We start from the raw sequence: 26,101 nt of genomic DNA on the forward strand, positions 1-26,101 counted from the left end.
CAGGGGGCGGCCCCTGCGACCCTACCTCTCCTCGCGGCGGCCTCCTCCATGCTTCTAGACACACTTTCTTGTGTCTTGGTCCAGATTGTTAAAAAAGGAAATGGATGGTGAGGTGGGGCGTCCCTGCACTGTGGCTGTCCCTGGATGCGTCCTTTCACGTTTTTATGGCATCCTCGCTCCACACTGTCTCGCCACATTCGCCGATCGCCCAAGCCCCTGGCTGCCTTGTACCAGCCTCTGGCCCCATTTCCACATCCTACCCCCAGGATGTCCAGAGCCACACGCACGAGGCCACCATCCGCATCCCTGATGTTCCAGTGATCTCTCCATGGCAACAGATAAAAAAATAACACATTTCATTTAGAATGAGCTTTTTCCGCCTTTTGGCTCTTATGCTGGCTTGTTTTTCCAGTTTCTCCTGGCCTCGTGGGGCAGGGTAGAGGGCGGGGGGATGGTCTGGGGCTGGGCTTGAACGTAGTGCTCTCTGGGCCCTGGGCCTGGGCCTCACAGTGGCCCGTGGCCCAGCCTGGTCCCACCCTGGGGACTGGAACCCTCCTGAAGCCTCTGGTGCTCCCGTATTCTCTCCTTGCACACCTGGCCTTTGCCCCCTTTTCCCAGCCCAAGTCAAACTTTCTTGATTTCTCCATCTTAAATATGTCCCACGTAGAACTGTAGTTCTTCCTTTTCCTTCCTGTCCAGCAGTGGTTACAGGCTGGGCTCTGCATGAGCGAGATGAGGGCTGCCGGTCTCTACCCTGGCTCACCACCCCTCACCCCCAGCCAGGAGCTGCACACAGACTGCACCTATTTCAAAAAGGAGGGTCCCTTCTCCTTTTCAAAATTTTTGCATAGTTGCAATTCCTAGTACATTGCAGAATAAAATAAAGTCACCTATCAATCATCTGCAAGTAACAAATGTTAATGTTTAGCCAAATTTGCTTTCATATCTTTTTGTTAATTTCCTAAGAAACATAGCAAGCACAGATGATGCTACATCTCTAACCCAATGCAACCCATGCTTTCCTTCCTTCCTCAGGAGTAGCAACTCTTTCAAAGGTTTTATATTTAAGAAATATAGTGAAAGGGTGTATGTCTATAAACAATACACATTATTTTTTGTATGTTTTTACAATGTATGTAATGGTTTATTTTATTTATTTAGTTGAAAAATATTCTACATATTTATGGTATATAGCATGATCTGATACACATTGTGAAATGGGTAAATCAAGCTAATTAACATATCCATTTGCTCACTTATTTTTTTTTGTGGCAACAACATTTAGAATCTACTGTCTTAGCAATTTCCAAGTATATAATACTTTGTTATTAACAATAGTCACTGTGTTGTACAATTAATAGATCTCATGAAATGATGATTTATTTTATAAAGCCTGAATCTTGAATCATAGAATAAGAATAGTTAATGGTGAAGGAAATAAGTAGACAAGGAAAGAAAGAAGGAAGAAGGAAAAAAAAAAAAAAGAAGAAAAGAAAGAAAAGAGCAGAGTGTCTCCTCTAAAATAAGGAGTCACACAGTGACTCCCTCCTCCCCTTCCTGCCCCCTGCCCCAAGCCTGTGCCCCTCGCTGGGCAAAGTGAGTCTGTTCTGTAGGGGATGACCCTGGGGACACACAGGAGCCAGGCCAAGCTCCTGCCCTCAGGAGAGACACACACCAAGGGGCCCCTCGCCCAGCTGCTCAGCCTCAAGTGCACAGGCATTGCCAGGGGCCTTGTGAAAATCCTGACTCAGGGGATCCAGGGCAGGTGAGACCCGAGTCAGAGGAGCGGGTGACTGTCCTTGTGATAAAGGGTGAGGAAGGTCTCTGCAGGGAAGATTAAGCCTCAGGTAAGAGTCAGACACTGGTGGGTCTCTCTCTGAGAGGGAACTCTGGCTGGAGGGCTGTCTGTGCTTCTCATTTAATTACAAAATAGTTTAAAGTGGAGAGGGAGGGAAAGGGTTAAGAATTAAACGCTCCACTTCTTCAGCAGCCCTATTTTGTGATTTGCAAGTGCACCTTTAACTATTGTCCGTGGTGTATGTGCACATGTGTGTGTGCAGGGCAGTTTTTATGGACCTACACTGGAAACATGTCTATCTAGAAACAGACCAAACAAATGACTTACTACTTCCCAATATTTGACCCTCAATCTGGGGTGAGAAGGATCGCAGAATTCTTTTATTTGCTTGGCCAGGAATGTTTGCTGCCCCAGATGATATATTCTGGATCTGTAATTACACAGTGAGTGTAACTCCTTTAAACCACAGCCTCCAATAAAGCCGAATACTTCTGGGTGACACTTCCTGCTGGGTGACCCCCTACCCCCTGAGAATCTGATGTCTCATCCTGGAGGTGAAACTCAGGTGAGCTTTCAGGAAGGGACATTTCAGAAGTGTTGGCACTGAGCTTCAGATTGAGAAAATTTGATAAACTTGGACAGTACTGTCTATACATTATGGGGAAATAAAAAAGGAAGAAAAACCAAGAAAAATCAAAGGGTAAGAAAGGAATTATTTTGCCTTCCTGGCTTTAAAATAATATTTATGTGTTCTGTGTGTGTGTGTGTGTATGTGTATATATATGGTTGAATTACAAAAGTACCTCTTTAGTGATATTTCCTAAGTGGATTGTGTTTGATATTTATTTTCTTTTAGCACAATAGATTTATATTCTATAGTATCTAAATGATTTTCTAGCTTATAGTAAAAAAAAGCAAATTATAAATGCAGATGGTTGTGAAGCTTATTTCTTTGAAAATACAATCGTTTATAGAAAAAAAATGATTTAATTTGCATTTGAATTTCCTTGATCTCTCTCTTGGTGTGCTGTGAATCTGTTTTCATGGAGATTGGCAGAAGTGAATGTTGGCATTTTCATTACTGAGGATGGAGGCTCTCGTCCATAGAAATCATTATAATGAGACCTAGAATAGATGCTTCAGATCAATTCTAAACAATTCAGATAGTATGACTTAAATATTATTAAGAAGATAATGTTCCTCTATTTAGATTTCATTAAGCCAAAGGTTTACTGATTTGGATCCAACTCTGTTTGATACATACTACCCCATAGGTATCCAGCTTCTGAGTCGTCCTTAATTTATGGTGAGCGGGGTTGAAATCTGTAGAACTGAAGCAAAGAGTACATGACCTACATACTATGCACTGTGCAGACCTTTTTTTTATTACCAAATAAAACTTGTTATTTTTCTAAATGTTGTGTTGCGTATGACACTGGCAAAGAGTGGCTTCTAACACTCTTTCCCGGCATCTAAATTGTTTTGGCTGTGTCAAAAACCACCTCTGCCACTTCTTTTGGAGGTTATTTTCTGATGTCAACACCATTTGCAGCCTGGTTTTGTTGAAACATTGGAGTTAATTGGTAGCAGAGAGGGGAAATGGCATTAAGCTTCATGAGGGTAGAGCCATTTACTAATATTATCATTATTATTCCTAATTGTATCAACTAGTACAGTACCTGGAAATGAGAGTAGGGAGCTTGTAAGTATTTCTTGCCTTATGAGAATGCATGCTTGCTGTGTTCAGAAGAACAGCCGATGAAAATTGATTTCTGGTTCAACATTTTAATACTTTATATCCCATACCAAAGACAGACAGTTTGCTGTAGTATAAGCAAAGTAAGGTTACACAGAGAGAAAAAAAAGATCAATTAACGCTAAGAGCATACAGCTTAGTTGCTCAACACTCTAATTTTTTTCCCATTTTTATTTTGTTTTTATTTTTTTATTTTTATTTTTTTTTTATTTCAGCATATTACAGGGATACAAAAGTTTAGGTTACGTATATTGGCCTTGGCCTCCCCCCACCCCCCGCCGAGGCAGAGCTTCAAGCGTGTCCATCCCCCAGGCGGTCCACGTCTCCCTCATTTTGTATGTATACACCCATCCCCCCCCCACCATCTGCCCGACACCCAATTAATATTATTCCTATATGTGCTCTTAGGTGTTGATCAGTGACACCAATTTGATGGTGAGTACATTGTGGTGCTTATTTTTCCATCCTTGGGATGCTTCACTTAGTAGAATGGGTTCTAGCTCTATCCAGGAAAATACAAGAGGTGCTAGATCACCATTGTTTCTTATAGCTGAGTAGTACTCCATGGTATACATATATCACATTTTATTAATCCACTCATGTATTGATGGGCACTTGGGTGGTTGTTTCCACATCTTTCCAATTGTGAATTGTGCTGCTATAAACATTCGAGTGCAGATGTCTTTTTTTATAGAATGTCTTTTGTTCTTTTGGGTAGATGCCCAATAATGGGATTGCTGGATCAAATGGTAGGTCTACTTGTATCTGTTTAAGGTATCTCCATATTGCTTTCCACAGAGGTTGCACTAGTTTGCAGTCCCACCAGCAGTGTATGACTAAATTTTGATGTAGAGATTTTGAATGACGACTCATTCCCTCATTGGAAAGGAGAGAGTAGTATACTCAATTCCATCGAGTGTTTTGGGAAAATTGTCAGTGCATATTCACCTCCTCGAGCTGCCGGGTCCACACCTGTGGCTTGGGATTGGGACAAGCTGCACACGTGCCAGATGACAGGCTTCACGATGAGGGCACTGACTCTGCGACAGGAGCAGGAGTGTTCCACGGCCCACTGAGAGTTGTTGGGGCAGACAGAGGCAGATGAGGGAGAAGCTTCATTTTAATGCTTTTATTGAGTCACAGTGATGTTGTTTTCTTTAAATCCAGGCATCCCTTGAATCAGGTTTTCCTGCCTCCTTTAGATACCACCTGTTCCCCCGGAACTGTGAGCAATGTCGGCGGTGTGGCACTTTTCCTCTGAGGCTCTCCCTGCTGCCCAGGTGGTTTATGCCAGTTTGGGTTCACAGCGCGTTGTTCTGTTCCTGCTCTTGTCAAATCCAGCAACCAGCCTCTCAGATGTTCTTCCTCTGTCATTGCTATTCCTCCTCCAGCTTTCTTCCTACTTGGGGCTAATATGCATGGAACTCAAGCTCCTTTGACTGGGCTACCGTATTAGTAAGGATGGGCTACCGTGTGATAACAAGGAGTCCCTCAAAAGTCAGAGGCTTGGATCAGAAACTCTTGATTCCGCTCAGAGAACTTGCGAGTTTGCAGCCGTCAGGGATAGAGGCTCTCACCTTTTGGCAGCCCAAGCTCCCGAGGCGACCATGGCCATCTGCCTCTCCACTGGCTGGAGGGGAGGTTTCTTCAGGCCAGTGTGGAAGGTGCATGCATGTTACCTCTCCTGTTCTATTGGTGAGAACTTAAGGACGTGGCTACATACAGCTGCAGAAGAGCCCGGGAAATAAAAGCATTCATCTGGCCACCGTGCCACAGCACTGATGCTGGAATCAAAGAAAGAGAGGCTGGGTGGCATTCCCGACATTGCCCCTTAAGTGAGGGCAGAGACCCTGTGGCCTTCTCACGACTGCTGTTTGCACTTTATCCTCCTCTCCTTGATGACAGGGAAGGGGAGGACCCAGGGCGACAGTGTGCATTCACTGACTGTTTGAAGTCTTGTTGCTCCTTACTTTGTAAGAGAATGTAGGCTTATCTGTGAGATTTCAGGTAACTGAGCATGCTGTTAACCAAAAGCAACAGCAACAAGAAAGTCTTAGCAATTTTATTTAAATAACATATATTTGCAGGTAACATGTCAGTAATGAAATAATTATTATATAAGTAAATTTGCAGATTATGTTTATGGTTGCTTTAGCATAAGAGTGTGGATGATTTTGTCTTATTTTTACTTTATTCTAGTAATTTTAAAATTATTTGCTAAACATATTAGACATATTTAGTTATTAGCAATAATAATTAGTAGCAGTAAAGCAAAATTAACAGTAATATGTTATCAAGAAATAGGAGTCACAGCACTTCAAAGCCTCAGCCAACTTGTGTATGATGTCAGTGATGTGCTAATAACAAGCATCATTTCTTTGTGCTTGGGAAGCGTCTCACCAGAGTGGGTACACGTTTAATAAGATCTTTACAGTCCTCTGTGGCAGCCAAGACCCATAGAAGAGGGCAAAGTTAGAATCCAGAATAAACTCTAACGATGTTTGAATTTAATCTTATGAATACAAAATATTAGGCTAGTGATAAGTAATTCTTAGCCATGTATGAAAACAAAAGTCTTCGTAACAGAGAAGGATGGAGGTTTGAGTTTGGTTTGTTGGTTGCCCCTTCCAAGGATTCTTGAGCTCCGGCCATGGGATGAAACGTCTGGCTTAGAGAACGCTTGGGCTGAAACCACCAGAGCAGTCCCATCTCAGCCACGAGAAATAGAAATGTCCCTAAGACCACCATCAGCCTCTGGCCCTAAGACCATTTGGTGGTCTTAGGGACATCAAGTGTTAACAAGGCTTAAATCTCTTGAAAAAATTAGAACATTTATTCTCCTACCACTTTCTATACTCACGAGCCACATACCAGGATCCTGTGGAGACTCGGAGACTCTGAGAGGGGCAGGAGCAACGCCCATGGGCGACGGGCTTCTCCTGGCGGCATTTGTTTTCTCCTGGTCTGTCGGAGCCTGGAGGAGAGGTGTCCGTACGTGTCTTGGGGCGCAGGCACCTGACACTCTTGCGGCCGCAGACTGTGGGGAACGCAGAACTGGGTGGGATACGAGCTGACACCAACTATATGGATGTTAGCTGTCCGTGATGCAAGGCCGAGGACTTGAACATAAACCAACGCATTAAGGTTGAAAAAGTTTCCGTATGCACAGCAGCTGAGAGGAGACCAGATTTTACAATAGTTTATGTGGAGGCAGCGAGGGATTTCGGTGGGCTGAAAGATCAACATCTGAGACGTCCGTGTTGTTTTGTCTGCTCGGTGTAAGCACAGGGTCCTGACCGGTCTCATGCTGTTTCGCCCGAGGTGAGCCGTGGGCAGATCACCCCTGGGAGGGGTCTCCAGTGCTGACTGCGGGGGGAGGCGATGACTCTCGCCCCCGAGGAAGGGGCTTCCTTTGCCACCAGAAAGAACCGACTGAGCATCTGAAAGGCATTTACAGATGGGCTCGTATCTGGTGAGAACATGACATCCCAGCCTCAAGACCCAGTTATTTTGTGCTGGGAAAAGTAGAACACTCTCCCCAAAAGCCAGCGCCCCTTGGGCAGGAATGGACACTTCACCCTTGAGTTGTGGAGCTTGAGTCTGTGTCCAGCCTGGAGTAGCCATACGTGGTCTTCCTCCGGACAGTGAAACCAACCAGAGTCATCTGGAAGTAGCCACATGGCTCTGTCCCCGTCGCCCCATTGTCCAGTGGAAAGAAGGCCAGTTAGAGTTTCTGCTTTCTCCTGGAGGATGGAAAATCCCCTGTCTACTGCAGTCTGTCTAGGAAACCAAGGGAAATGTTAACATTTGTGCTGAGGCCGATCAAAATATAGCAAGAGGAACGTGACCATTTTAAATTAATTGTGATAATCTGTGGCAGCTCCGTGTGTTGGCGTAGCTTCTGGGAACGCTGAATGGAGAAGGCTTCTGGGGTTGACTGGTGATGCCTGTCTCGGTGTGGGATCGGCGTGAGAGACATGCTGCGGACCTTCCTTCCTTTCCCTAATGCCTGCGTTCCACTGCGTTCTTTCCTAGAAACGTAGAAGGCTGTCCAGGCTGCAGGCCTGCTGAGTGAACGCAGACCTGGCACGTCAGCTGTTTGTGGTTGACCAGAAGGTTGGGCTACTCAGCTGAGACACTTCAGGGATGCACGGGCCACTGACCCCGACGGCAGCCCAAGGCACGCCCGTCGTTCAGCTCCGCAGGGCTCGGCTCCCCCGTGCCCCTCAGCCAGTGCCTGTGGTTTCTGTGGAAGTGCTGTGTGCTTTGCTTTCTGGGTGAGAATGTGCACGCATGCATAGAAGTGTCTCCCAAGAGGATGCCAGCTGCCAGGGTTTTAATGGAGGTAAAGAAAATGTGAGCAGTTCTAAAGGAAGTGATCATTTTTGTATCCCTATCCTAGACATTCTTAGGAAAATAGTGAACTAATAAATATGGCAGTGACTCAGATCCATGTAATAGCAAGTCCACCAAACATTCTAGAAGCAGCAAGAAAAGCAGTTTGTTTGCTCTCTTCAGCAAGCATATCAGCCAGTTTAAAAAATGCTCAGGAAGTGAGAGAGAAAATTGTAGCCAGAGTGGGAATGGTGTCTTGCTTGTGATGTGGAGATTCGTGCAGGAACACATGGTCTTGAAGAAAGTGTGATCTGGGAGGAAGCCCAGAGCCCAGGCAGACCTTTCTGCGACCACAGGTGGAGAAGGCACCTTGCAGCTGCCCGTTCCGCTCTTTCTGGAGAAACCACATGCCTCCGTGGTGTTCAGAACGCGGCTATCTGTGGCCTCTCCGGCAATCGTCAAGTGATGACCGTATTCATGGGGACTGGCAGACGGCGTATTTCACATTGTCTCACAGAAAACAGGGACAAAATCAAGCCTGACAGCAGAATAACGTGACTGCAAGGAGCCATTTGGGGAAAGATAAACTCCACTCAGACTTCGTGTTCATAGCAAACCTTGGCATAGGGAATCTGAGGTTTGTCTCAGGGACTCGGAGACTTAAGTATTTACAATAATAAGAGATTTTTCTGTGGCAGAAGTAGGTTATCGTGTGTGCGTGTATGCATGTTTACACATGCACACGCAGAGTGCATGAATAAGGGGCTTGGGGACATTGTTCTGCAGTGCTTCCTCACGGGCCCCCCTGCCCCTGCCTCCCTTCACACACCTGGGCCTGGTTCCGAGGTGGGACCGGGTCCCAGACAGGTGGGGCCAGGAAAATGTGAGCAGCGGTTACAGAGGGCTAAGAATCTCCAGTTGGCAAGGTTCCCAGGGCTGGGGTCTGAGGAGATCGGAGAGGGAGTTGTGGAAAGCCAGAGGGCATTTGTGTTGGCCGGACAGGAGAGAGGCCAGAACAAAAGCTCAGATATGTTGGCAGCGTCCCTGGACCTAGGCCTTGGGGGCAGCTGCGCCAGAGGGAAGATGAAGGGGACCAGCCCTGTCGGCAGCTCAGGCCGTATCCCCACCCTGGTGAGTGTGGAGCACCCTAAAGCACCTGCATTTCGGCCTAAAAGCTAGTAGAGTTGCACCTTAGAATCCAAATAAGAGAGAATCTGATTCTCACAGGAGCTGAAGTGGGGCTTAAGTTCTGCGAGAGACAGAGCGGGAAGCAGAGAAGAGAGAAAAGGGACTCTCCCTCCCTTCTGCTCCTCCCGTCACTCCAGCCGCCCTCCCACCCGGCCTTTGCCCAAATGGCCCATGTCCGTGAGGGTGAGGGACTTTCTTCTGAGGCAGGACAAGGAAGGGCTTGGAGGATGGCCACTTGGCAGCCCCTGGGGAGGGTCCAGTCCGGGCGGGGAAGCCAGCGCTGTCTGCCCGCGCTGGGGTGACACAGCCAGAGGCCTGCAGCTGCCCTGAGGCTGGTGAGTCGTGACTAGACTCTTGAGTGGTGGCAAGGCCTTCCTCCTCCCCGCGGAAGCGCCTCTGCTGCCCGTGCTGTGCCGGGACCCCGGCCTGGAAGAGTGTGTCCTGCCAGTGTGTCGCGCAGGCTCCCTCCTGGGCTTGCAGACGCATAGCAGAGCTGTCTGCTTCCCAGCTATTTAATGGATTGTAGCAACCATATTCGGTAACTTCTGTGACTGGTTTTCTTCCTGATTGCTCTCACTTGTTCACACTGAACTGGGCAGATTTAAGGGAATACCGTTTATCTGCCTCGATTTCCCTCTGTCTTACCTGCTGCGTGAGCAAGTCCAGATCCCATTCCCAGGGCCTGCTTTCTAGCTCTCTCTGCCTCCCGGGACCCTGACCATCCCACCCTCGGGCTGGGCCCTGGCAGCCACACTGCAGGCATTGCCTCTGCCCGCTCTTTATTTCCAACAAGCGATAACATCTTACTGGGAGAATGGAGGACGCATTCAGAAGAACTATAGAATCTGAGCCCAGCAGGTCAGGCTAGAAAACAGGAAAGAGCTGTGCTAAATGTCAGGACTATCAGGAGAACCTAAAAAATCTGTCAGGTGCGTTGAAGGTGAACTTCGTGGGTGACCTTGAGATGTGTGTGCCTGGCAGCCTCTCCCTGCAGCCGTGGGACCTGCACAGACCAGCTGCGTGTGCTTCGCAGCAGTTCCAAAAGGAGGGGTCGTGGTGGGGTCACTTGTAATTTGTAATTAGTAGTAAAGTACCCAAGTTTGTGAATGATTTACTTAAACAGATGGAAGCTGTTCACAGTTTCCTCTGGAAAAATGTCATCATTGCTTCTCTGATAGGCTTTTCAGAGGGGAAGACCGGGCGGTGGAGTTGCAGCTCCTGCACACGCACTGCTCGTGGAGGTGGTGCTTTGCACGTGCAGTCGTGCAGGTGGGAGCCGGACCAATGTGGGCAGCTAGTGCTCCAGGCACTATCCCTGCAGAGAGCACGAACATGAGCCCTCCAACCTGGGCAGTGTGGCGTGGTGGCTGGGGGCAAAGGTGACAGCAGGTAGGGCAGTGGTTCTCAGCCTTGACTTAACAAAGCGGATGCCTAGGGGACAGCGAGCACGTGTGAGGATGCTCACCCCCGTTGATAACCAGGGAAATGCAAAGCAAAACCACAGGGGGATGCCACTTCACAGCCACTAAAGATGGCTATAATTTTTTAAAAAATTGGAAAATAAATCTTGGTGAAGATATGGAGAAATTGAAAGCCTTTTTCATTGCTGGTGGGACTCTAAAATGCTGCAGCTGCTGTGGAAAACATTTTGGCTGTTCCTCAGTAAGTTAAACATAGAAATGTCATACGACCCACAATTGCACTCCTAAATATGTGCCCAAAAGAACTGAAAACAGGTGTTCAAGTAAAAACTTGTGCAGAAATGTTCTAGCAGCTCCGTTCACAAAAGCCAAAAGGTGGAAACAACCCGGAAGCCCGCAGCAGATGGACGGATAAGAGTGTGGTGGGTCCGTGCGCAGATACCATCCAGCCAGAACGGAGGGAAGCGCGGCCTCGCGGCCACGCAGCCAACCTTGAAAACATGATACTAAGCAAAAAAGCCAGACACAAAAGGCCGTATGTTTTTTGACCCCATTCATGTGAAATATCTAGAATAGGTAAATCTCTAGAGTCAGAAAGCAAGTTGGTGGTTGTGAGGGCCGGGATGAGGAAGGGGGAAGGGGAAGTGGCTGCTTAATGGAGACAAGGTTTCCTTTTGGGATGAGGAAACAGTTCTGGAACTAGATAGTGGTGATGGCTGGACAAGAATGTAAAAGTACTTAATGTACTTAATGCCTTAAAATACCTAAAATGGTAAGTTTTATTTTACATGTATTTTGCAACTGTAATTTAAGAAAAAGAAACCAGCCAATGCCTGGTCCCACCTCAGGGTTTCTGATGTGCTTGGCTTAGGGCGCAGCCTGGGTGTGCCCATCTTTAAAAGCTCCAGGAGTCCTGGTGTGCAGCCGTGCTGAGAACCTCTAGGCGCTGCCACTTCCTGGTCTGTGACCTCAAGCAAGCCACTAACTCTCTGTGCCTCAGTTTCCCTAGCTGTGAAATGGGATCGTGTTATTACCTATGTCACAGACTTGTTACAAGGGTCAGGTGGGTTAAGATGTGTAAGCCATATGCCTCCACATGAGTACATTATTATTTCCTAAGCCTGGAGTTTAGATTTTCTCCTTAACATGGTTAGTCTTTGTTCTGTTTGCACTTGCCAGGTTAGGAGACCACACATCTCTGTTTGCCAGGACAGTCCCCAAAATGCCATTGTCATTGTGTTCTTTCCAATTTGGCTTTTTTTTTTTTTTTTTTTAGGCCATTTGGAAAATAGTCCCATTTTGGACAATAAATTATGTGGTTACTCTCTCACCCTCTTCTATAGCACTAGTCATGTAGATAGCGATGCACGATAAATGTCTTAGCAGGTAAGAGAGAAACGTTTTGAATAATGCTTTGGAGAATTTGTCTATTCAACCAAAAGAAACTCTTGAACCACACTCCTTTACCTGCTTCTTTAAAAAAAAAACAAACCCATCCTACTTTTCTTGAAAATAAATTTTCAAAAGGCAGCAATCTAATCAGCTTATTTTCTCCACCTAATGACTCAGTTACCTGGAATTAGAGAGAGGCCTTCCCGATTTGATACAAGTATTCATCAGAGGCATGTGTTCCCATTTTCCTCCCCAGCCCAGGACCCTGCTGGCAACCTGGAGGAGAGGCAGTGTTCCCCTCTCACCAGTGTCAGGGCCTGCTCTGCCCAGCGCTTCCCGGGGAGGGCGGCAAGGACAGTGGTGCCACGTGGTCCTGCCTTGGGTCTTGCCAAAACCTGTGTCCGAAGAAAGGGCGATGGGAAAATAGGCTCTGAACTCAACCTTCTCTGCCACTGGACTCTGACAAAGAAAAAAAAAGTTGTAAAGTCTTTCGAAAGGGGGCAGCATTGTGTTAGGAGAGCAGGGCTGCAGACAGGCCCAGGAACATGTTTCTGGTTTGTTCCATCACCAGGGATCTGAGCCATCCTAAGCGGCTACGTCAGTCCCCTTGGGCTTCAGTTTTTCTCACCATTAAAATGCTAAATATCATGCTGTCCTTAAAGTATCTGATCTAACCGAGAAGATTCTATACTGGTAGGATTGTTGATGGCTCATTCAGAATGTATTTATTGCAACCAAAATATTTCCCATAACCTTTAAACAAAATTCTATATCTGAATTCGTCAACAGCCCTGTCCAAGCCTCTGCTAGACTTTGGCTAGACTTAGTTCAATGATGTGTTCTCACAAGGTACAGTTTTATTTGTCAGAATGGACAGTTTTGAGAAATGAAAACAAACTAGCTGTTCATCGTATTATAAAAATCAATTTGTCTTAAACAGAAAGGTTTCCAGTACAGCATCTGCCCTTTGTCTCCGGCAGCGTGTCACAGTCAAGCCCACCGAGCCCCTTGCTGTTGGTGTGGCCGGGCAGGTCCACCCTCACACGTGTGTCGGGGTGCCTGTGGGGAGCAGCTCTGTGAAGATGCAGGCGGAGCACTGAGACAAAGGGGGCTGACGCATCACAGTTATGCTGACTGTAAAATAGTAAGGTTTACCTCGGACACAGCTTCCTGTTCCGTACTGATCTCTATCAATAAGTCAGTGAATGAGGGAGAAAACCTGTTCCCTACAGTACCTGTGAATCCCAGAATTATCCTGATTATACCCAGCACTCCTAGCGCCACGTCAAGTTTTCTGGGGCACTTGAGCTGTCAGAGCAACGCCCCTGCTGCTGGGTGCTGGCTCTGCCCGAGCTTGTGCCTGCAGAAGGTTCTGCTGGTTTAGGGGCGGAGCCTGATTCTGCAGGCCAAGCCTGTGGAAGTCTATCCCCCAGCCAGCTGGGAGCTCAGATACATAAATTAGAACCTGTGGCAAAAACAGTTGTTGCAGATGATGTTGATTTCATTTTGAGCTGATGCTCAGATCTGGATATTGTTAGTTTCCTCTTCTTCCTGTCCCCCCTCCCCATGTGTGTGTGATAGGATAAAACCGGTGATTGTATTTTTCTTTTTTTTTCTTTTTTTTTTTTCCTTAGAGACAGAGTCTCTCTGTTATCCAGGCTGAAGTCCAGTTGTATCATCGTAGCTCCCTGTAGCCTCAAACTCCTAGGCTCAAGTGATCCTCCTTCCCCAGCCTTCCAAGTAATTGGGACTGCAGGCATGAGCTACTGTGCCTGGCCCAAATCAATAATGTTTTTGTTGGATATAATAAAAGAATTAATTGGCTCTGAAGGGTGTGGGAGCCTGGACACAGAGTTTTGTATTGTCTCTGGTGGGTGGCATCTCATTGGACTTTCTGTCCAGCTGGCAGCAGCTTCCCTGGTGGAAGTTTGCACTCCCCTGACTGACATCTTGTAAAGCTGAGACGGAAGGTTCTGATGCTTTGTTCCCTTTTCTCTATTATCCTTTGTTTTTTCTTAGTGATTTACGTGGGTGTCCTCCTAACTCCTGAGCAAATCTGGTGAGATTGTAATAGCCAAAATCTGTGAATTTTGGTGCCAACCTTTGGAGAACAGTATGACTCACTTCCCTACAAGAAAAGGACTTGATATTTAAAAAAAAGAGAGAGAGATTGACGCATTTGGTCAAGGAACAGGAGACCAAACCCCTCTCGCAGGCAAGCAGTGACCTGTTACATGTGAACTGTGCCACTCTGTGGCACGAGACAGTCAAGGAAACTGGAACGATAGGACAGGGGCCAAGCCTTTTTTACTCCAGACCGTATGGAGTAAGCTTTTGGTTTTCCATTTTAATATTAATGTGAGTCAGTATTTTAAAGGACCCAATACTTAACCAGTGTTGTTTCCCTCCCACATTATTCTGTGGATTGTTTTCTAAATTCTGTGCACAAATTCCAAAGGTAAGGAAAGAAGGAATATAAGAGTTAAACCACACATCTTCTCTGGGCAGCAGAACTTTTTTGGCTGCCCATGGGTTGAAGGTTGAGCAACACCGTTGAGCAGCGGAATCACGGAGAGGATTTGGTGGGCCGCATCTACTGAACCCGCAGTTGGTGTCCTCGGGAGTGTGGGGTGAGGCGGGAAGGGACGTTTGCTGACTTTGTTTAACAGATTATGGGTGAACGACACCCATGTGTCAAAACTCAGTCAAGTTCCAGAGACACGGATGCTAGGATTGTGAGAAGCCCATCTCCCGTCTGGAGATGACGGATGCCAGAACTGGCAGGGGACATGCGATGGGGTGTGCTTCGGCTTTCTGGCTTTCCGCTGTCCAAGGTCATCTCATTGTGGCCTTGATGAGGTCACTCTTACCAAAAATCCTTGTCAGAGAAGAAGGAAAGCACATGTTGGACACTGCTAATGTGACAGAAATATGCTAGGTGCTTTATCTAGCTTTGTCTATGTTTCCTCATTTAATGCTTGTAACAACTTTGAAGTAAATGGAATTTTCCCCATTTTAAAGATGAGGATGTCCCTCCTATAAGATCTGTACCCATCTACACCTTAAGGAGTGGATAATCCAAGATGTCAGGAAGCTTATGAGGGCCAAAAAAATTACAGAATTAAACCATAAAATCAATAATAAATGGGGGGGGGGGTCCGTACAGTACTTTTAAGGGAGTATTCTGCCCAGCTTTGTGAAAGCTCAGGGCATTAAAAGGACAGAGGTGAACTCACAGCACTGTCGAGCGATCAGCCAGGCATGCATAGTTGTGGTGAGGGCTGAGGGCAAGAGGAACTGGAGGTTCCGTGTCTAGACAGGGTGGAGTGATGAGAAGCAATTGGGTGCAGGATTGTGGAATGTCATGAACGTCGTGTTTGCTTCAGAGATAACTGTGGCGTGGGTATAGCTGTATAGTTCTCCACTGAACGCCACACCTTTAATCAGCCTCTATGATATGTGTGTGCACGAGTGTGTGTGTGTGTGTGTGTGTGTGTATACAATCACTGTCAGCAGATGCTATGGATGAGGAATTTGGGCAACTCGGAAGACTCCAGTGTCTCTGCCTCTGGCCCTGCCGTTGAGGGAAGATGGGGTTTGCATTCTCCCTGAATCTGGGGGCATTTGAGCACAGCAGCTATCCAGGAAATGCCTTCTCAGCTCTGGTCCTTGGTTTAACAAAGCCTCTTTTCTGGTTTGCTTCAAGTACTTAGTCATCTAGACCCTGCATCGTTAAGTAAACCTGAGTTCTGTCTCTATGAGCCCTCACGGTTGCCATGGAGGTGGATGGAAGGCAGAGGAAAATACACAACGGTTTATTTTGCATTGGCTGATTTGCGCGGCAGTGAGTGTAGTGGCTGCAGAACTCAAGGACTGGAGGAGTGATTTACATTTCTCCGTGGGCCTAAATAGGCACTGACGAGTTTCCTGGCTGTCAAGCCATCTCCTATACCATCCCCCACCTGATTCTTATGGGAACTCTGTATCTGATGTCTTTGAGGGTTAGCATCTCACAAGGAGGAGGAACTGGCATAAAAAGCAGCCTTCGTGGACTGTTTTGTCCTTTGGCTTTAATAATTAAGACCACGAAAATCTGTGTCTTGAAAATTTTCTCGGGAAACCAAATGTCAGTATTCACTGGCGGAACATAATAGAACTTGTATCTGAGCAAGAATAATACTGGATTGTTGCTTAATATGATACGTTTTTAAAAGCATATTTATTTTAAATATGGAGAACCAGTTGCCCAAATGAAATCTTACCTATAAGCCCATTGTGTGAAACATGAAAACAGAGTGGCCCCGGCCACTCTCCTGTCCCCCTATCCCCACACGTGTAGACTCACGGCTGCCGCACACAGGAGCTGGGATCACAGCTCTGGGTGAAAATGGGCGATAACCTCTGTCCCGTGGAGCTCACATTGTAACGGTGGGCAAAGATATCAGTGAGCAAATACACAGTGACCGTGCTAGCTCACACATGCTGGGTGCTTGCTTTGTGCCAAGAGCTCCTTAAAGCTCTTTCACAGGTAGCCACCCATGTAATTCACATAGTGATGTTGTGATGCAGGTGTTATTTATGCTGATTTTATAGAAGGTAAACTGAGGCAGAGAAAAATTAAAAACCTGCCCAAGGTCATGCAGCACATAAGGGACAAAGGCAGGAGTCAAACCAGGCAGTGTCTTTAGGGTCTGTGGGCTGAACTCTTCACCACACTGGCCCTCAGCGTGGCGAGGACGTGTCCGGGGTTACGCCTGCTGTGTCAGATGACCAGCCAGAGCGAGGAGAGACGGGGCCCAGGACTGAGCCTGGTGCCATCTAGTCTTCAGTCTCAAATTAGAGTGCTGGTTCCCTGAATGCTCTTTCTGCAGTAACACACATGTGATTCTATTAAGCAGACCCTAGGGGGGAAAAGATTGAAAAAAATTTGTGTCCTTTAGTCTTTCCCCCCGGTATAAAAATTGCTCCTTGGGAGCAATTAATTAGTATGTTGGGTTGCATTTCTTTCAGCTAATTAGATATCTATCACTAAATGCTACATGAGTGATCACAGAATCTTCACATATGTTGCTTATACTGCACAGTCATTTGTTCATAACTTCTGAAAATTATAAGAAACTTAAGCCCCTTCCTGGCAACAGGTGACATACTCCTCAAGACGGCACAGTGTGTCTCCTGCCCATAAAACACACCTCCTGATCTGTTCTTTCTTCTCTTCAGTGTCTAAGAGCTCACTCTGATGACAGGTTAAAGTTTTACGGAGGCTAATTCATACCTACAGGTTGGTAAAGAATATCGAATGATTCTAACTACTACGTGTTCTTCTTCGAGGCTGAAAACGTCTGTCCTTTCCTTCATGGTTAAGAAAATGAGCCTTACAGCATGAGTCTGTCAGGCGATGTCTTGCATAGCTTTCCCAGGAAAGTGGAAGTGAGGTTTTGCTCGGGTCATTCAAGCCTGTCAGCAGAAACAGATGCCATTAAAAGTTTGGGTGGAGGGGTTGGCGCTTTGTCTACACGTTTGAGCGTTCGTGTCATATTGATGGGATTTCCTGTCTGTCTCTTCCCCAGCAGGGCTGCTTAACAACACCCAACTCCCCGTCCCTGCACTCCCGTTCCATTACGCTGGGTCCATCCCTGTCGCTGGGCAGCATCTCCGGGGTGTCTGTGAAGTCGGACATGAAGAAACGCCGAGCCCCTCCTCCTCCGAGCCCAGGGCCACCTGTGCAAGACAAGGCATCGGAAAAGGTAGGGCATCAGGCAGCTGTCCTGAGCAGCTTTTAAATGACCCAGTTGACTCTTCAGAAACTCTGGGAACACTAGAATCCTTCATGCTGGTACTTTAGCAACCAGAGTGTTTAGGGTGACTATTTAAGATTTATTTAGAAGTAAAGGTGAGATGCCACTCTGCTTCAATTATTGAAGAAGGAAACTATTTTTGGGATTTTAGTATTTAAAGACCAATGCTTGTTGATTAACATGTGTTTTATTTTAGCACTGAAATTCTGGGCATCATTGTGATTGCTTAATGAGAAATGTGCAGCGGTAAAGGTCCCTTCAGAGATCTGGAACTTCGTAGGATAGGAGTGGCACATAGCGTATAATACAGATGCTCGAAATAACCCAGTTTCACAGGACAGCTGACAATATTTTTGCATATTAACTTGCTTTCAATAGGTTAAAACATTTATTTCATGGGGCCCTGCATTTCAGAAGCCTCCTTTTTTATTGTTATCTTCAGAGCAACTTAATCCCTTTGAAAGTGACCAAATCGTAGGTGCTCACTAGGAAGAGACTTTTGTCCTTAGCAGCTGAGTTGCTTCCCTGGTGTTTTTATTTGGGCCTCTTCCTTTCAGCTACCTGCTGATCCTTTGCTACATGATTTGAAATATCAAATCCTCCCTTTCCAGGGTTAGGGCACTTTTTGACAGCAACTCCTCTTTTCAGCAACTTCTTTGTGAAGTTTTTATTTTTCTAAACCTATCCCCGCCTGTGGCAGGGGGCATGGCAGGGACAACGCTGGGCTGCCAGGGTGGGCTCATGCTTTGGACTGCGAGAAGCCGAGCTCCTCGCGGCAATCAGGAAAGGCAGGCCGCAGGGTTGCCTGCTCCACCCACACCCTGAGGTGTCGGGCCCACCTTGCCGGTACAAGGATAAGGATGCTTATTCACCAGGCTGAGATGTGTCTGACTGACTTGCATCGCGGCTTCCTGGAGACCCCGCTGATGAACGATTACGTCAGGCAGGGTCAGGGCCCCTTCGTTCTCTCCCAGGACTTCATTCCCTGAGTCTTGCCGCTCCTTGGTGCCACGTGACCTGTCCCAGTTGCATAATGTCTGAGAGCATCACATCCCTACTAGTCTGTAGGTTCAAACCTTTTTTTGCTCATTCATGAAGTGGCTTTTCCTTAAAATATTATAGAAACTAAGTCTGTACCTCCCGGATTTGAGGCTTGGCCTCTGGATCTTGATTAGAAGTTACAGTAGTGGATCTCTGTGGCTAAAAAAATCTCACTTAATTTTCTCATCAGCCTGTTTGGCCGTCTGCCTGTCCCTCTGTCTGCAAGGTGGTCCTCTGGTCATCTGCCTCTGTTCCTTAAGGGGCATTCCTTATCCCTTGATCGCAGAGGCCACCGTGTCCGCCTCGATAGGCCTTTCCATTCGTCTCCATAGCAATCTGTCTGAAAAGTCTGCAATGCAACACATTTCAGAAGAAAATGTTTTTTTATCTCTTAAGTATTTTCTAATGCCACTCATTTATTTTTTGAATTCTCCATGATATTTTAGCTGTGTTTTGATAAAAAGAAATTTAGGCACAAATGGTAGGTCATTTTGTCATATACTTGCATGATTAAATGATGCAAATGGAGCGTGAAGCTATTTCCTGTGATTGTCTACAGAGTATCTCTTTAATTTGCGTGGGTGCAGATTCTGAACCTTTTCATAACGTGCAGACCATACGTTTTCAACTACACGTCCCTGGGGATGTCTTTTTGCTTTTGGTTGGGGTAGGTATTTCTTGGGCAGTGAAAAGTATGAATTCTAGGCTTAATATTATGTAAGCTTTTTTTTGTTCAATAAGAATTGCATTTTCTTAACACAATAGAATGTAGATGCTGAATTGCGCCAGCATTTTAAAAATTTCTTCCAGCCAGAGATGTTGTATTTTTCTGCCTTTACTATGCTTACCCACAGTGGATAAAGTCTCCTTGAGTGGGAAAATGTACAGTTAGTAGAGAATTGGGAATTCTGAATGAAAAATAAATAGTACTTTATACCCTGTAGAATGAACAGAGTTCCCTCGGAGGCAGTAAAAGCTTTTTGCTGAAATCTGTTTTATTTGGCACAGAATGAGTGGAGAAATTGGCTCATGGAAACCATCTCCTTTTTTAAACATATGAGTGGCATATGGATTAGATTTAAGCATTTGCTATGAACATGTTTTTTTGTAAAATGAAAGGTATTTTGTTATTTACTAATTTCTGGGAAAGGAACCCAAAAATGTATTGTCATCGTTGTTGGGGAAGAACGTCAGTTCCTTCTTCATGAACTTCCTTCCATATAAAGATAAGATGTTGTTTGGAAAACCTGATTTAGATGCAACTGTTGTTAACACCAATATCCTGAATAAAGGGGAAAGGTTTATTTTCAAGGATATGACTAGTTTATAAGAGAATGAGAATGCTTAGGTTTTCATATTTTAAAAGATATTTTTTTCATATCAACTAATTTAAAAAATTCAATATTTACTTCTTCAGGTCTTAAAGGTGGGATAATTTTAGCCATCTTCCAGTTCATCTGAAACTTTTTAAAAACAATATAATCATTACATCAGTATTTGTTACCTGATTTTGTACTCATAATTTGATCATTTCTGTTTCTTATTCCCAAAAGTATTTTTCAAAGAGATTTTCCCAGAGGTATTAAAGCCTGGGAAATAAATGACTGTTGCCCTTGTGCCAGCAAAGCAGTGGGGAAGATGGTAGAGGGACATGCCATCCTTCAGGAGGGTGACAGGACTCATTCTTCGTGCAGCACCGTGAATGTAGTTTTTATCATGAAGAACGTTCGGGCAGGAATGATACATTGCATGTGTAAAGGGACCATAAACTGAGTCAGTAGTCCTCAAATTTGAGCAGGTATCAGAGTCCCCCCAAAGGGCCTGTTCAAACACTTTTTACTGGGCCCCACCCCGGAGTTCTGATTCAGGAGGGCTGGGGCGGGACCTGAGAATTTGCATTTCAGCAGCCACTGCTGCTCGGGCAGAGCCCACTCGGAGAACTGCCACTCCCTGGCACGCCGTCTCCCTCAGCTGCCCACTGGGAATTTTGGCGATTCACATGTAACAGATCTGCTGAGAGATTCTTCAGCAGAAAAGTTACCTAAAAATGAATGAATCTATGCTGTGGAATAATAATTACATACAGTTTCCCATGAAGTTAGCTGAGGCCTAAAGTTATATGTTAAAACTGGCAAATTGCTCTCCCTTCTTCTATCTAGGACCCAGGGAATACTCGTGTGGAGGCCCAAAGGAATTGTCGGTCAGGACAGGATTTTCCTTTCCCCACCTTGCCCTGTGCAGAGATGACCTCTCCCTTTGTCCTTGGTGCTGCGGCATTGGGGTCAGAGCCCCTCCTGCTGGGTCTTGGAGCAGCACTGAAATTACAGATGGGGCTGGGGAGTAGACCCCCGGCTGTGCCTCCCTCCACTCGCGCTCAGGCTTAGTTTCCGCCTCTGCAGAATGGGAGCAGTAGCAACCGCGCTGGCAGGTGCATGTGGTAGTGGTTGGAGGGTGGGCCTGGCGGTGCTTTCCCGGGCTCAGATCCCAGCTCCGCCCTTACTAGAGATGAGCTCATCCTCCTGCGCATTGTGTCCTTGGGTGTGTGCCCTGCACGAGGGGCGAGGCAGAGTCGGCCACAGTGCAGTGGGGGCTGGGGGTAGCCAGTGTGCATGATGCAGGGGGTGCTGGATAGGGGGGCTGAGCCTATGGCCCTGGCCAGGGTACTGCATTAACCAAGTAGCAGATTACATTTAAAAATATAATTCACTATTGCTGCAAACACCAAATGTCCAATAAAAAAATCACTAAGCCCCAGGAACAGGCTCATTCTGTTCAACAATACCAGCACCCTCTCTTCTCTTGGTGGCATTTTCCCTTCGTGGCCACAAGCCATGAACACCCCACTCACTGTTCCACACCTTCAGAGAAGAAGATAACTCTTCATTCCTTTAAATCCTGAGATCCTCTGTTTAAGAAGGAGAATAGGATACCATCAAGTCATCCTTACTTAGGCGACTCAGTTTACCTGTTAAAGATTGAAACAATACTCTCAATCATCCGTGCTGACATCTGCCTTTGTACAACACTTTGCATGTTACAGAGCAGCTTTTTACACTTTTTTATGTCTATCAAAAGACTAAACATTAGTAACTTGTGGAAGTTTACTAGACAAAGCTGTGTTGTCTAATTTTAGTTATCATTTCCCACAAACATATAATAAACAGCTATTTATTCAGTCAATATACAGTTATTATATACCTACTTTTGTGCCGATACCAACTATAAATCCATTTTTTTGTAATTAAAAAGTAATTCAAAAATATTTTAAAGTTATTCAAGCTTTACTTTATTCTGTATTATTTGAATTATTGCATTCATTATGTTCAACACCATAAAATTCCAATGTGACGAGTACATTTCTGTATTCTCTCAAGTTTATTGCACTGGGACTGAAATTAGTAGTGATGTTGGCTATCCGAATGAGAGATGGTGGAGGCTGTGTTATGATCAGTTATTAGTATAACCCAAAATAGATTTTTCTATGAAAGATGTGCTTATATATTCAATAAATATTTGTTGAATAGCCGCTATGCACAGGGCCCTGTACTTGCAAGCATGAATTGATATTCATTGCTCTAATAGCTCAGAACAGAGTATACATAAAAATACAGTACTTCGTACTGTGTGAAGACTTGGGATGATCTGTGTTTGTTAGAAATGCAATGCAAAGCATTGCCACTTGAAGTTCCATTTCCTGGGTCTGGTAACTAGAATCTGATAGGAAGTCATAAATCTGTGCTGACCAGATTCCCAAAGATATGTTCCATCAAGAAATGAAATGTCCACTTGATCGTCGTCAAACTTAAAGTTTCTGAACACGCCGCATCTGGTCATTCTGGTGTGTTCTTGACCATGCTCCACAGAGGACACTTGGGGAGACAGGCTTGGCGGCCCCCATGCTGGGGGGACCTGTGGGGTCCCTGAGCCAGACCATGGACCACTTGGTGAGTAGGAGTCCAGCCTGAAGTGTCCTCTCTCCTTTTAGGACTGATGTGTTTTGTTTATTAAAAGGAACACGAACATTTCCTCTTCCCTCTGAGCGGGGTGTTGAGGTCAACGTGCTTCTCATCTTTGCAGTCATTCTGCGTGTCCTCCCGGAGCCGAGCCTGCTTTCTTGTCATATGCCTTCTGGTGGCGGCTAATTTGTGTCTGATGAAGTGGATGATGCTTAGAAGCTTTTTGAAAATTACTTTTCCTACTAATTAAAGATCTCTCGCCTTTGTCAGTTGTATGTCATGACCACTGCTGGGCAGCTGGCTTCCTGGAGTGCCTTGTTGAGAAGGGAGGACTCCGAGGTAGGCTGGGGCTCAGCAGGAAAGAGCGGCCCACTGAGCCCCAGACTCAGGAGGGGACCACCTGGGCCCACCCCAGAGCAGGGGATGGGGAGGGCGTCTGCCGGCTCTGGCCCATCCGGTGCCACATTCCGCCTGCCGAGACTCCCGTTTCCCTGTGAAGCGTCTCCAGACTCCAGCTTTTCCCGCTGCCCCACCCGCAAGCCCGCATCCCACCGAGACGACTCCTGGTGTGGGGGCCTCCTGACGGTCCCTGCTTCTGTTCTTGCTCCCCTCCCCAGCAGAATCTGCTACACATCCAAGCAGACACGGGGTCCTGTCACACCACATCACTCCCGTGGCTTCACGCCACACTTGCGTACAACCCGAGCTCTTACCTGAGTCCCCGAGGTCTGCATGCTATGGGCCCGGCTGCATCTCTGATCTTCCTTCTTCTCCCCTGTCCCCGGATCCCTGTCCCCGCGCCCCCATTACCTGGCCTGGCAGAGCCTTTAACCTGCCTTCGCCCGGTGGCCCTGTTCGTGGCCCTCACTGCGCCCAGAACCCTACGTGGAGGTCTCGCTGCATCAGCAAAGTCTCACTGACCACCTCTACCCTCAGTCACACTCTGGCCCTTCCCCAGTTTTATGTTTCTTCTAGCCCCAGCAGGCTAAGCTCAGGACCAGGGAGTTTTGTCTCTCTGTTCATTGACATACCTCCAGTGTCGAACACTGTGCCCATGAGCACGTTAACTGCACTGTGAGTTGTATTTAACTCACACTAGTTTTAAGTCCGGGGCATGTGAAACAAAACCTGCGCAAAACCCTGCAGTTGGTTCGTGAAAATCTTATTTGTTGATGTTCTTATTGTTATAATTAACATTGACAAATTAATTCTGAAAACATGGATTAAATGAATAGAAGTCAATAAATTTTGTTCTTCATTAAATTAGAAATGACCATTTTGTTTTCAAAGTTTTTATTCCATTTTCCTAATAAAACCCCATGGCCCCAAGGAAAATTTTTTTTTTTTCCTAGTGTGGCAGTCAATGTATTAAATCAGTAAATATTTATATTAATTTACTTTATATATCCATGATTTATTTATCAAGCATATTTTTAAAGAATTTTTTAAGAGATGGAGTCTTGCTATGTTGCTCAGGCTGGCCTCCAACTCCTATGCTCACGTGACCCTCCTGCCTCAGCCTCCCCGGTAGCAGGGACTGTAGGCACGTGCCACTGTACCTGGCTCTCAGGCATATATTTATGGACCATTTCTACCGTGGTCTGAATGTTTGTGTCCCTGCCCCCAAATTAGTGTTGAAATCCTAACCCTCAAGGTGCTGGCATTTGGAAGTGGGGCCTTTGGGAGGTAATTAGGTCATACAGGCAGAGCCTTCATACGTGAGATTAGCAGTTCTCTCACAAAAGAGCCCCCAGAGGGCCAGCTCACCCCTCCCACCAGGTGAGGACACAGTGATAAGGCGCCATCTGTGAGCCAAGAACAGGCCCTCACCGGACACTGAGTCCACAGGCCCCCTGATCTGAGACTTCCAGCCTCCAGAAGTGTGAGAGAGAAATTTCTGTCGTCCATAAGCCACTCCGTCCACGGTATTTTGTTATAGCAGCCCAAGCAGACTAAGACAATTTCCAAGTAAAAAATAATTTCAGAAGTATATGCAAATAACTAAGAAATCACTTTGTTGAAGGAGCCAACTTAGTAATTAAGGAATAAATGGCTGTAACTTTGGCCAGCACGTGGAATATTTACTCCTTACTAAGGAAAAAGCTGAAAATGAGCCACAAAAAGGGCAGGTGCCAGAACTAGAGAACGACCTCACCGGCCTGGACGGGAGGCGGGCGGGGACAGTCTGCGCGGGGACAGCGGGGGCGCATTGCTTGCCGCGCAGCCCAGACCTGCTGTGGCCAAGACAGAGGCTCCCAGGGAGCGGCAGCCTCCTATGATGCCGAGCGAACGTCACTACTTCACTGTCCCTTAGGGAGGCAGGAGCGGGACGGCCACGTGTCACAGCTCGCTGTCTTGTCCAGCCCCGGGAGGGGCGCAGGCCGGACAGCAGAGGGACAGAAGGAGGAGCAGCCCGTGTGGGCTGAAGGTGGACACTGCCACCGTGTCGCACAGTGCAGAGCAAACTTCCGCTCTCGCGTCTGTGGAGTGGGCGCAGCCGGGCCACCCTGTGTGAAGGTGAGATGGGAAGATCCTCACAGAAGCACGAGTGAAGTGTAAGCTCTGTTTCTTCTTTCCCTGCCGTCCTCCTCCCCTCCCTGCCGTCCTCCTCCCCTCCCGGCCGTCCTCCTCCCCTCCCGGCCGTCCTCCTCCCGTCCCTGCCGTCCTCCTCCCCTCCCGGCCGTCCTCCTCCCCTCCCGGCCGTCCTCCTCCCCTCCCTGCCGTCCTCCTCCCCTCCCTGCCGTCCTCCTCCCGTCCCTGCCGTCCTCCTCCTCTCCCTGTCTCTCTCTCTACTGGCTCTTCTCTCTCCCAGTTCCTCTCTCCTTCTCTCTACATGTGTGGTGCTTTTCTGCAACTGAGGCGTTTTCTTCAGCTATCTGGATATCCTGTTAAATTACCTTCACTCAGTTTGGTCTTCCAATGTCTCCTAACCATGTTTTTCCAAAATAACCACGTGCACACACACATATATGCGTATTCCACTCATTCTGCCATTTGGAAAATGCTTGATGCCTTGTTCGATTGAACCCTCCTGGCCATCCTGGCACGTTTGCTAACCATGGTGTCCCTTCATCAGTTGACTTGAGGAAACTGAGTCTCAGACCTGGCTGAGCTGCCTGTCAGAGACTGCGCAGCAGGGGCTGTGGGCGCTGCCATTGGCCCCCCTCCCTCGTGTCACAGCGCCGTGCCCTGGAGGGTCAGGAGCCTCGAGGGGGGTTGGCGTTTAGTCTTTTGCCAGAGGAGGTAACTCAACAGCACACCGTGCCGTCCCTGGCAGCGCCCAGCGGCGAGATCAGCCCTTTGCTCTCCCAGGTTGGAATGAAGTAAAACCTACCCAGCCTTCTCGAACCCACCTTTAGACAGGACCGGCGCTCTCCCGTCAAGCATCTTGCCCCGCAGACCTTTTGGCTTCTTTT

General features: G+C 46.8%; 1 protein-coding gene across 3 annotated transcripts in view; it reads left to right on the forward strand.

The window, feature by feature from the left end:
* Nucleotides 1–26,101, forward strand: part of COBL (cordon-bleu WH2 repeat protein) — a 278,439-nt gene that overhangs the window by 139,090 nt on the left and 113,248 nt on the right. For all 3 annotated transcript variants that reach the window (XM_069461255.1, XM_069461256.1, XM_069461257.1), the window contains one exon: nt 17,464–17,637. In XM_069461255.1, the coding sequence (XP_069317356.1) occupies nt 17,464–17,637 (174 nt within the window). The remainder of the gene's footprint in view (nt 1–17,463; nt 17,638–26,101) is intronic.

Source organism: Eulemur rufifrons, chromosome 29, assembly GCF_041146395.1.
Source record: "Eulemur rufifrons isolate Redbay chromosome 29, OSU_ERuf_1, whole genome shotgun sequence".
NCBI classification, from domain to species: domain Eukaryota; kingdom Metazoa; phylum Chordata; class Mammalia; order Primates; family Lemuridae; genus Eulemur; species Eulemur rufifrons.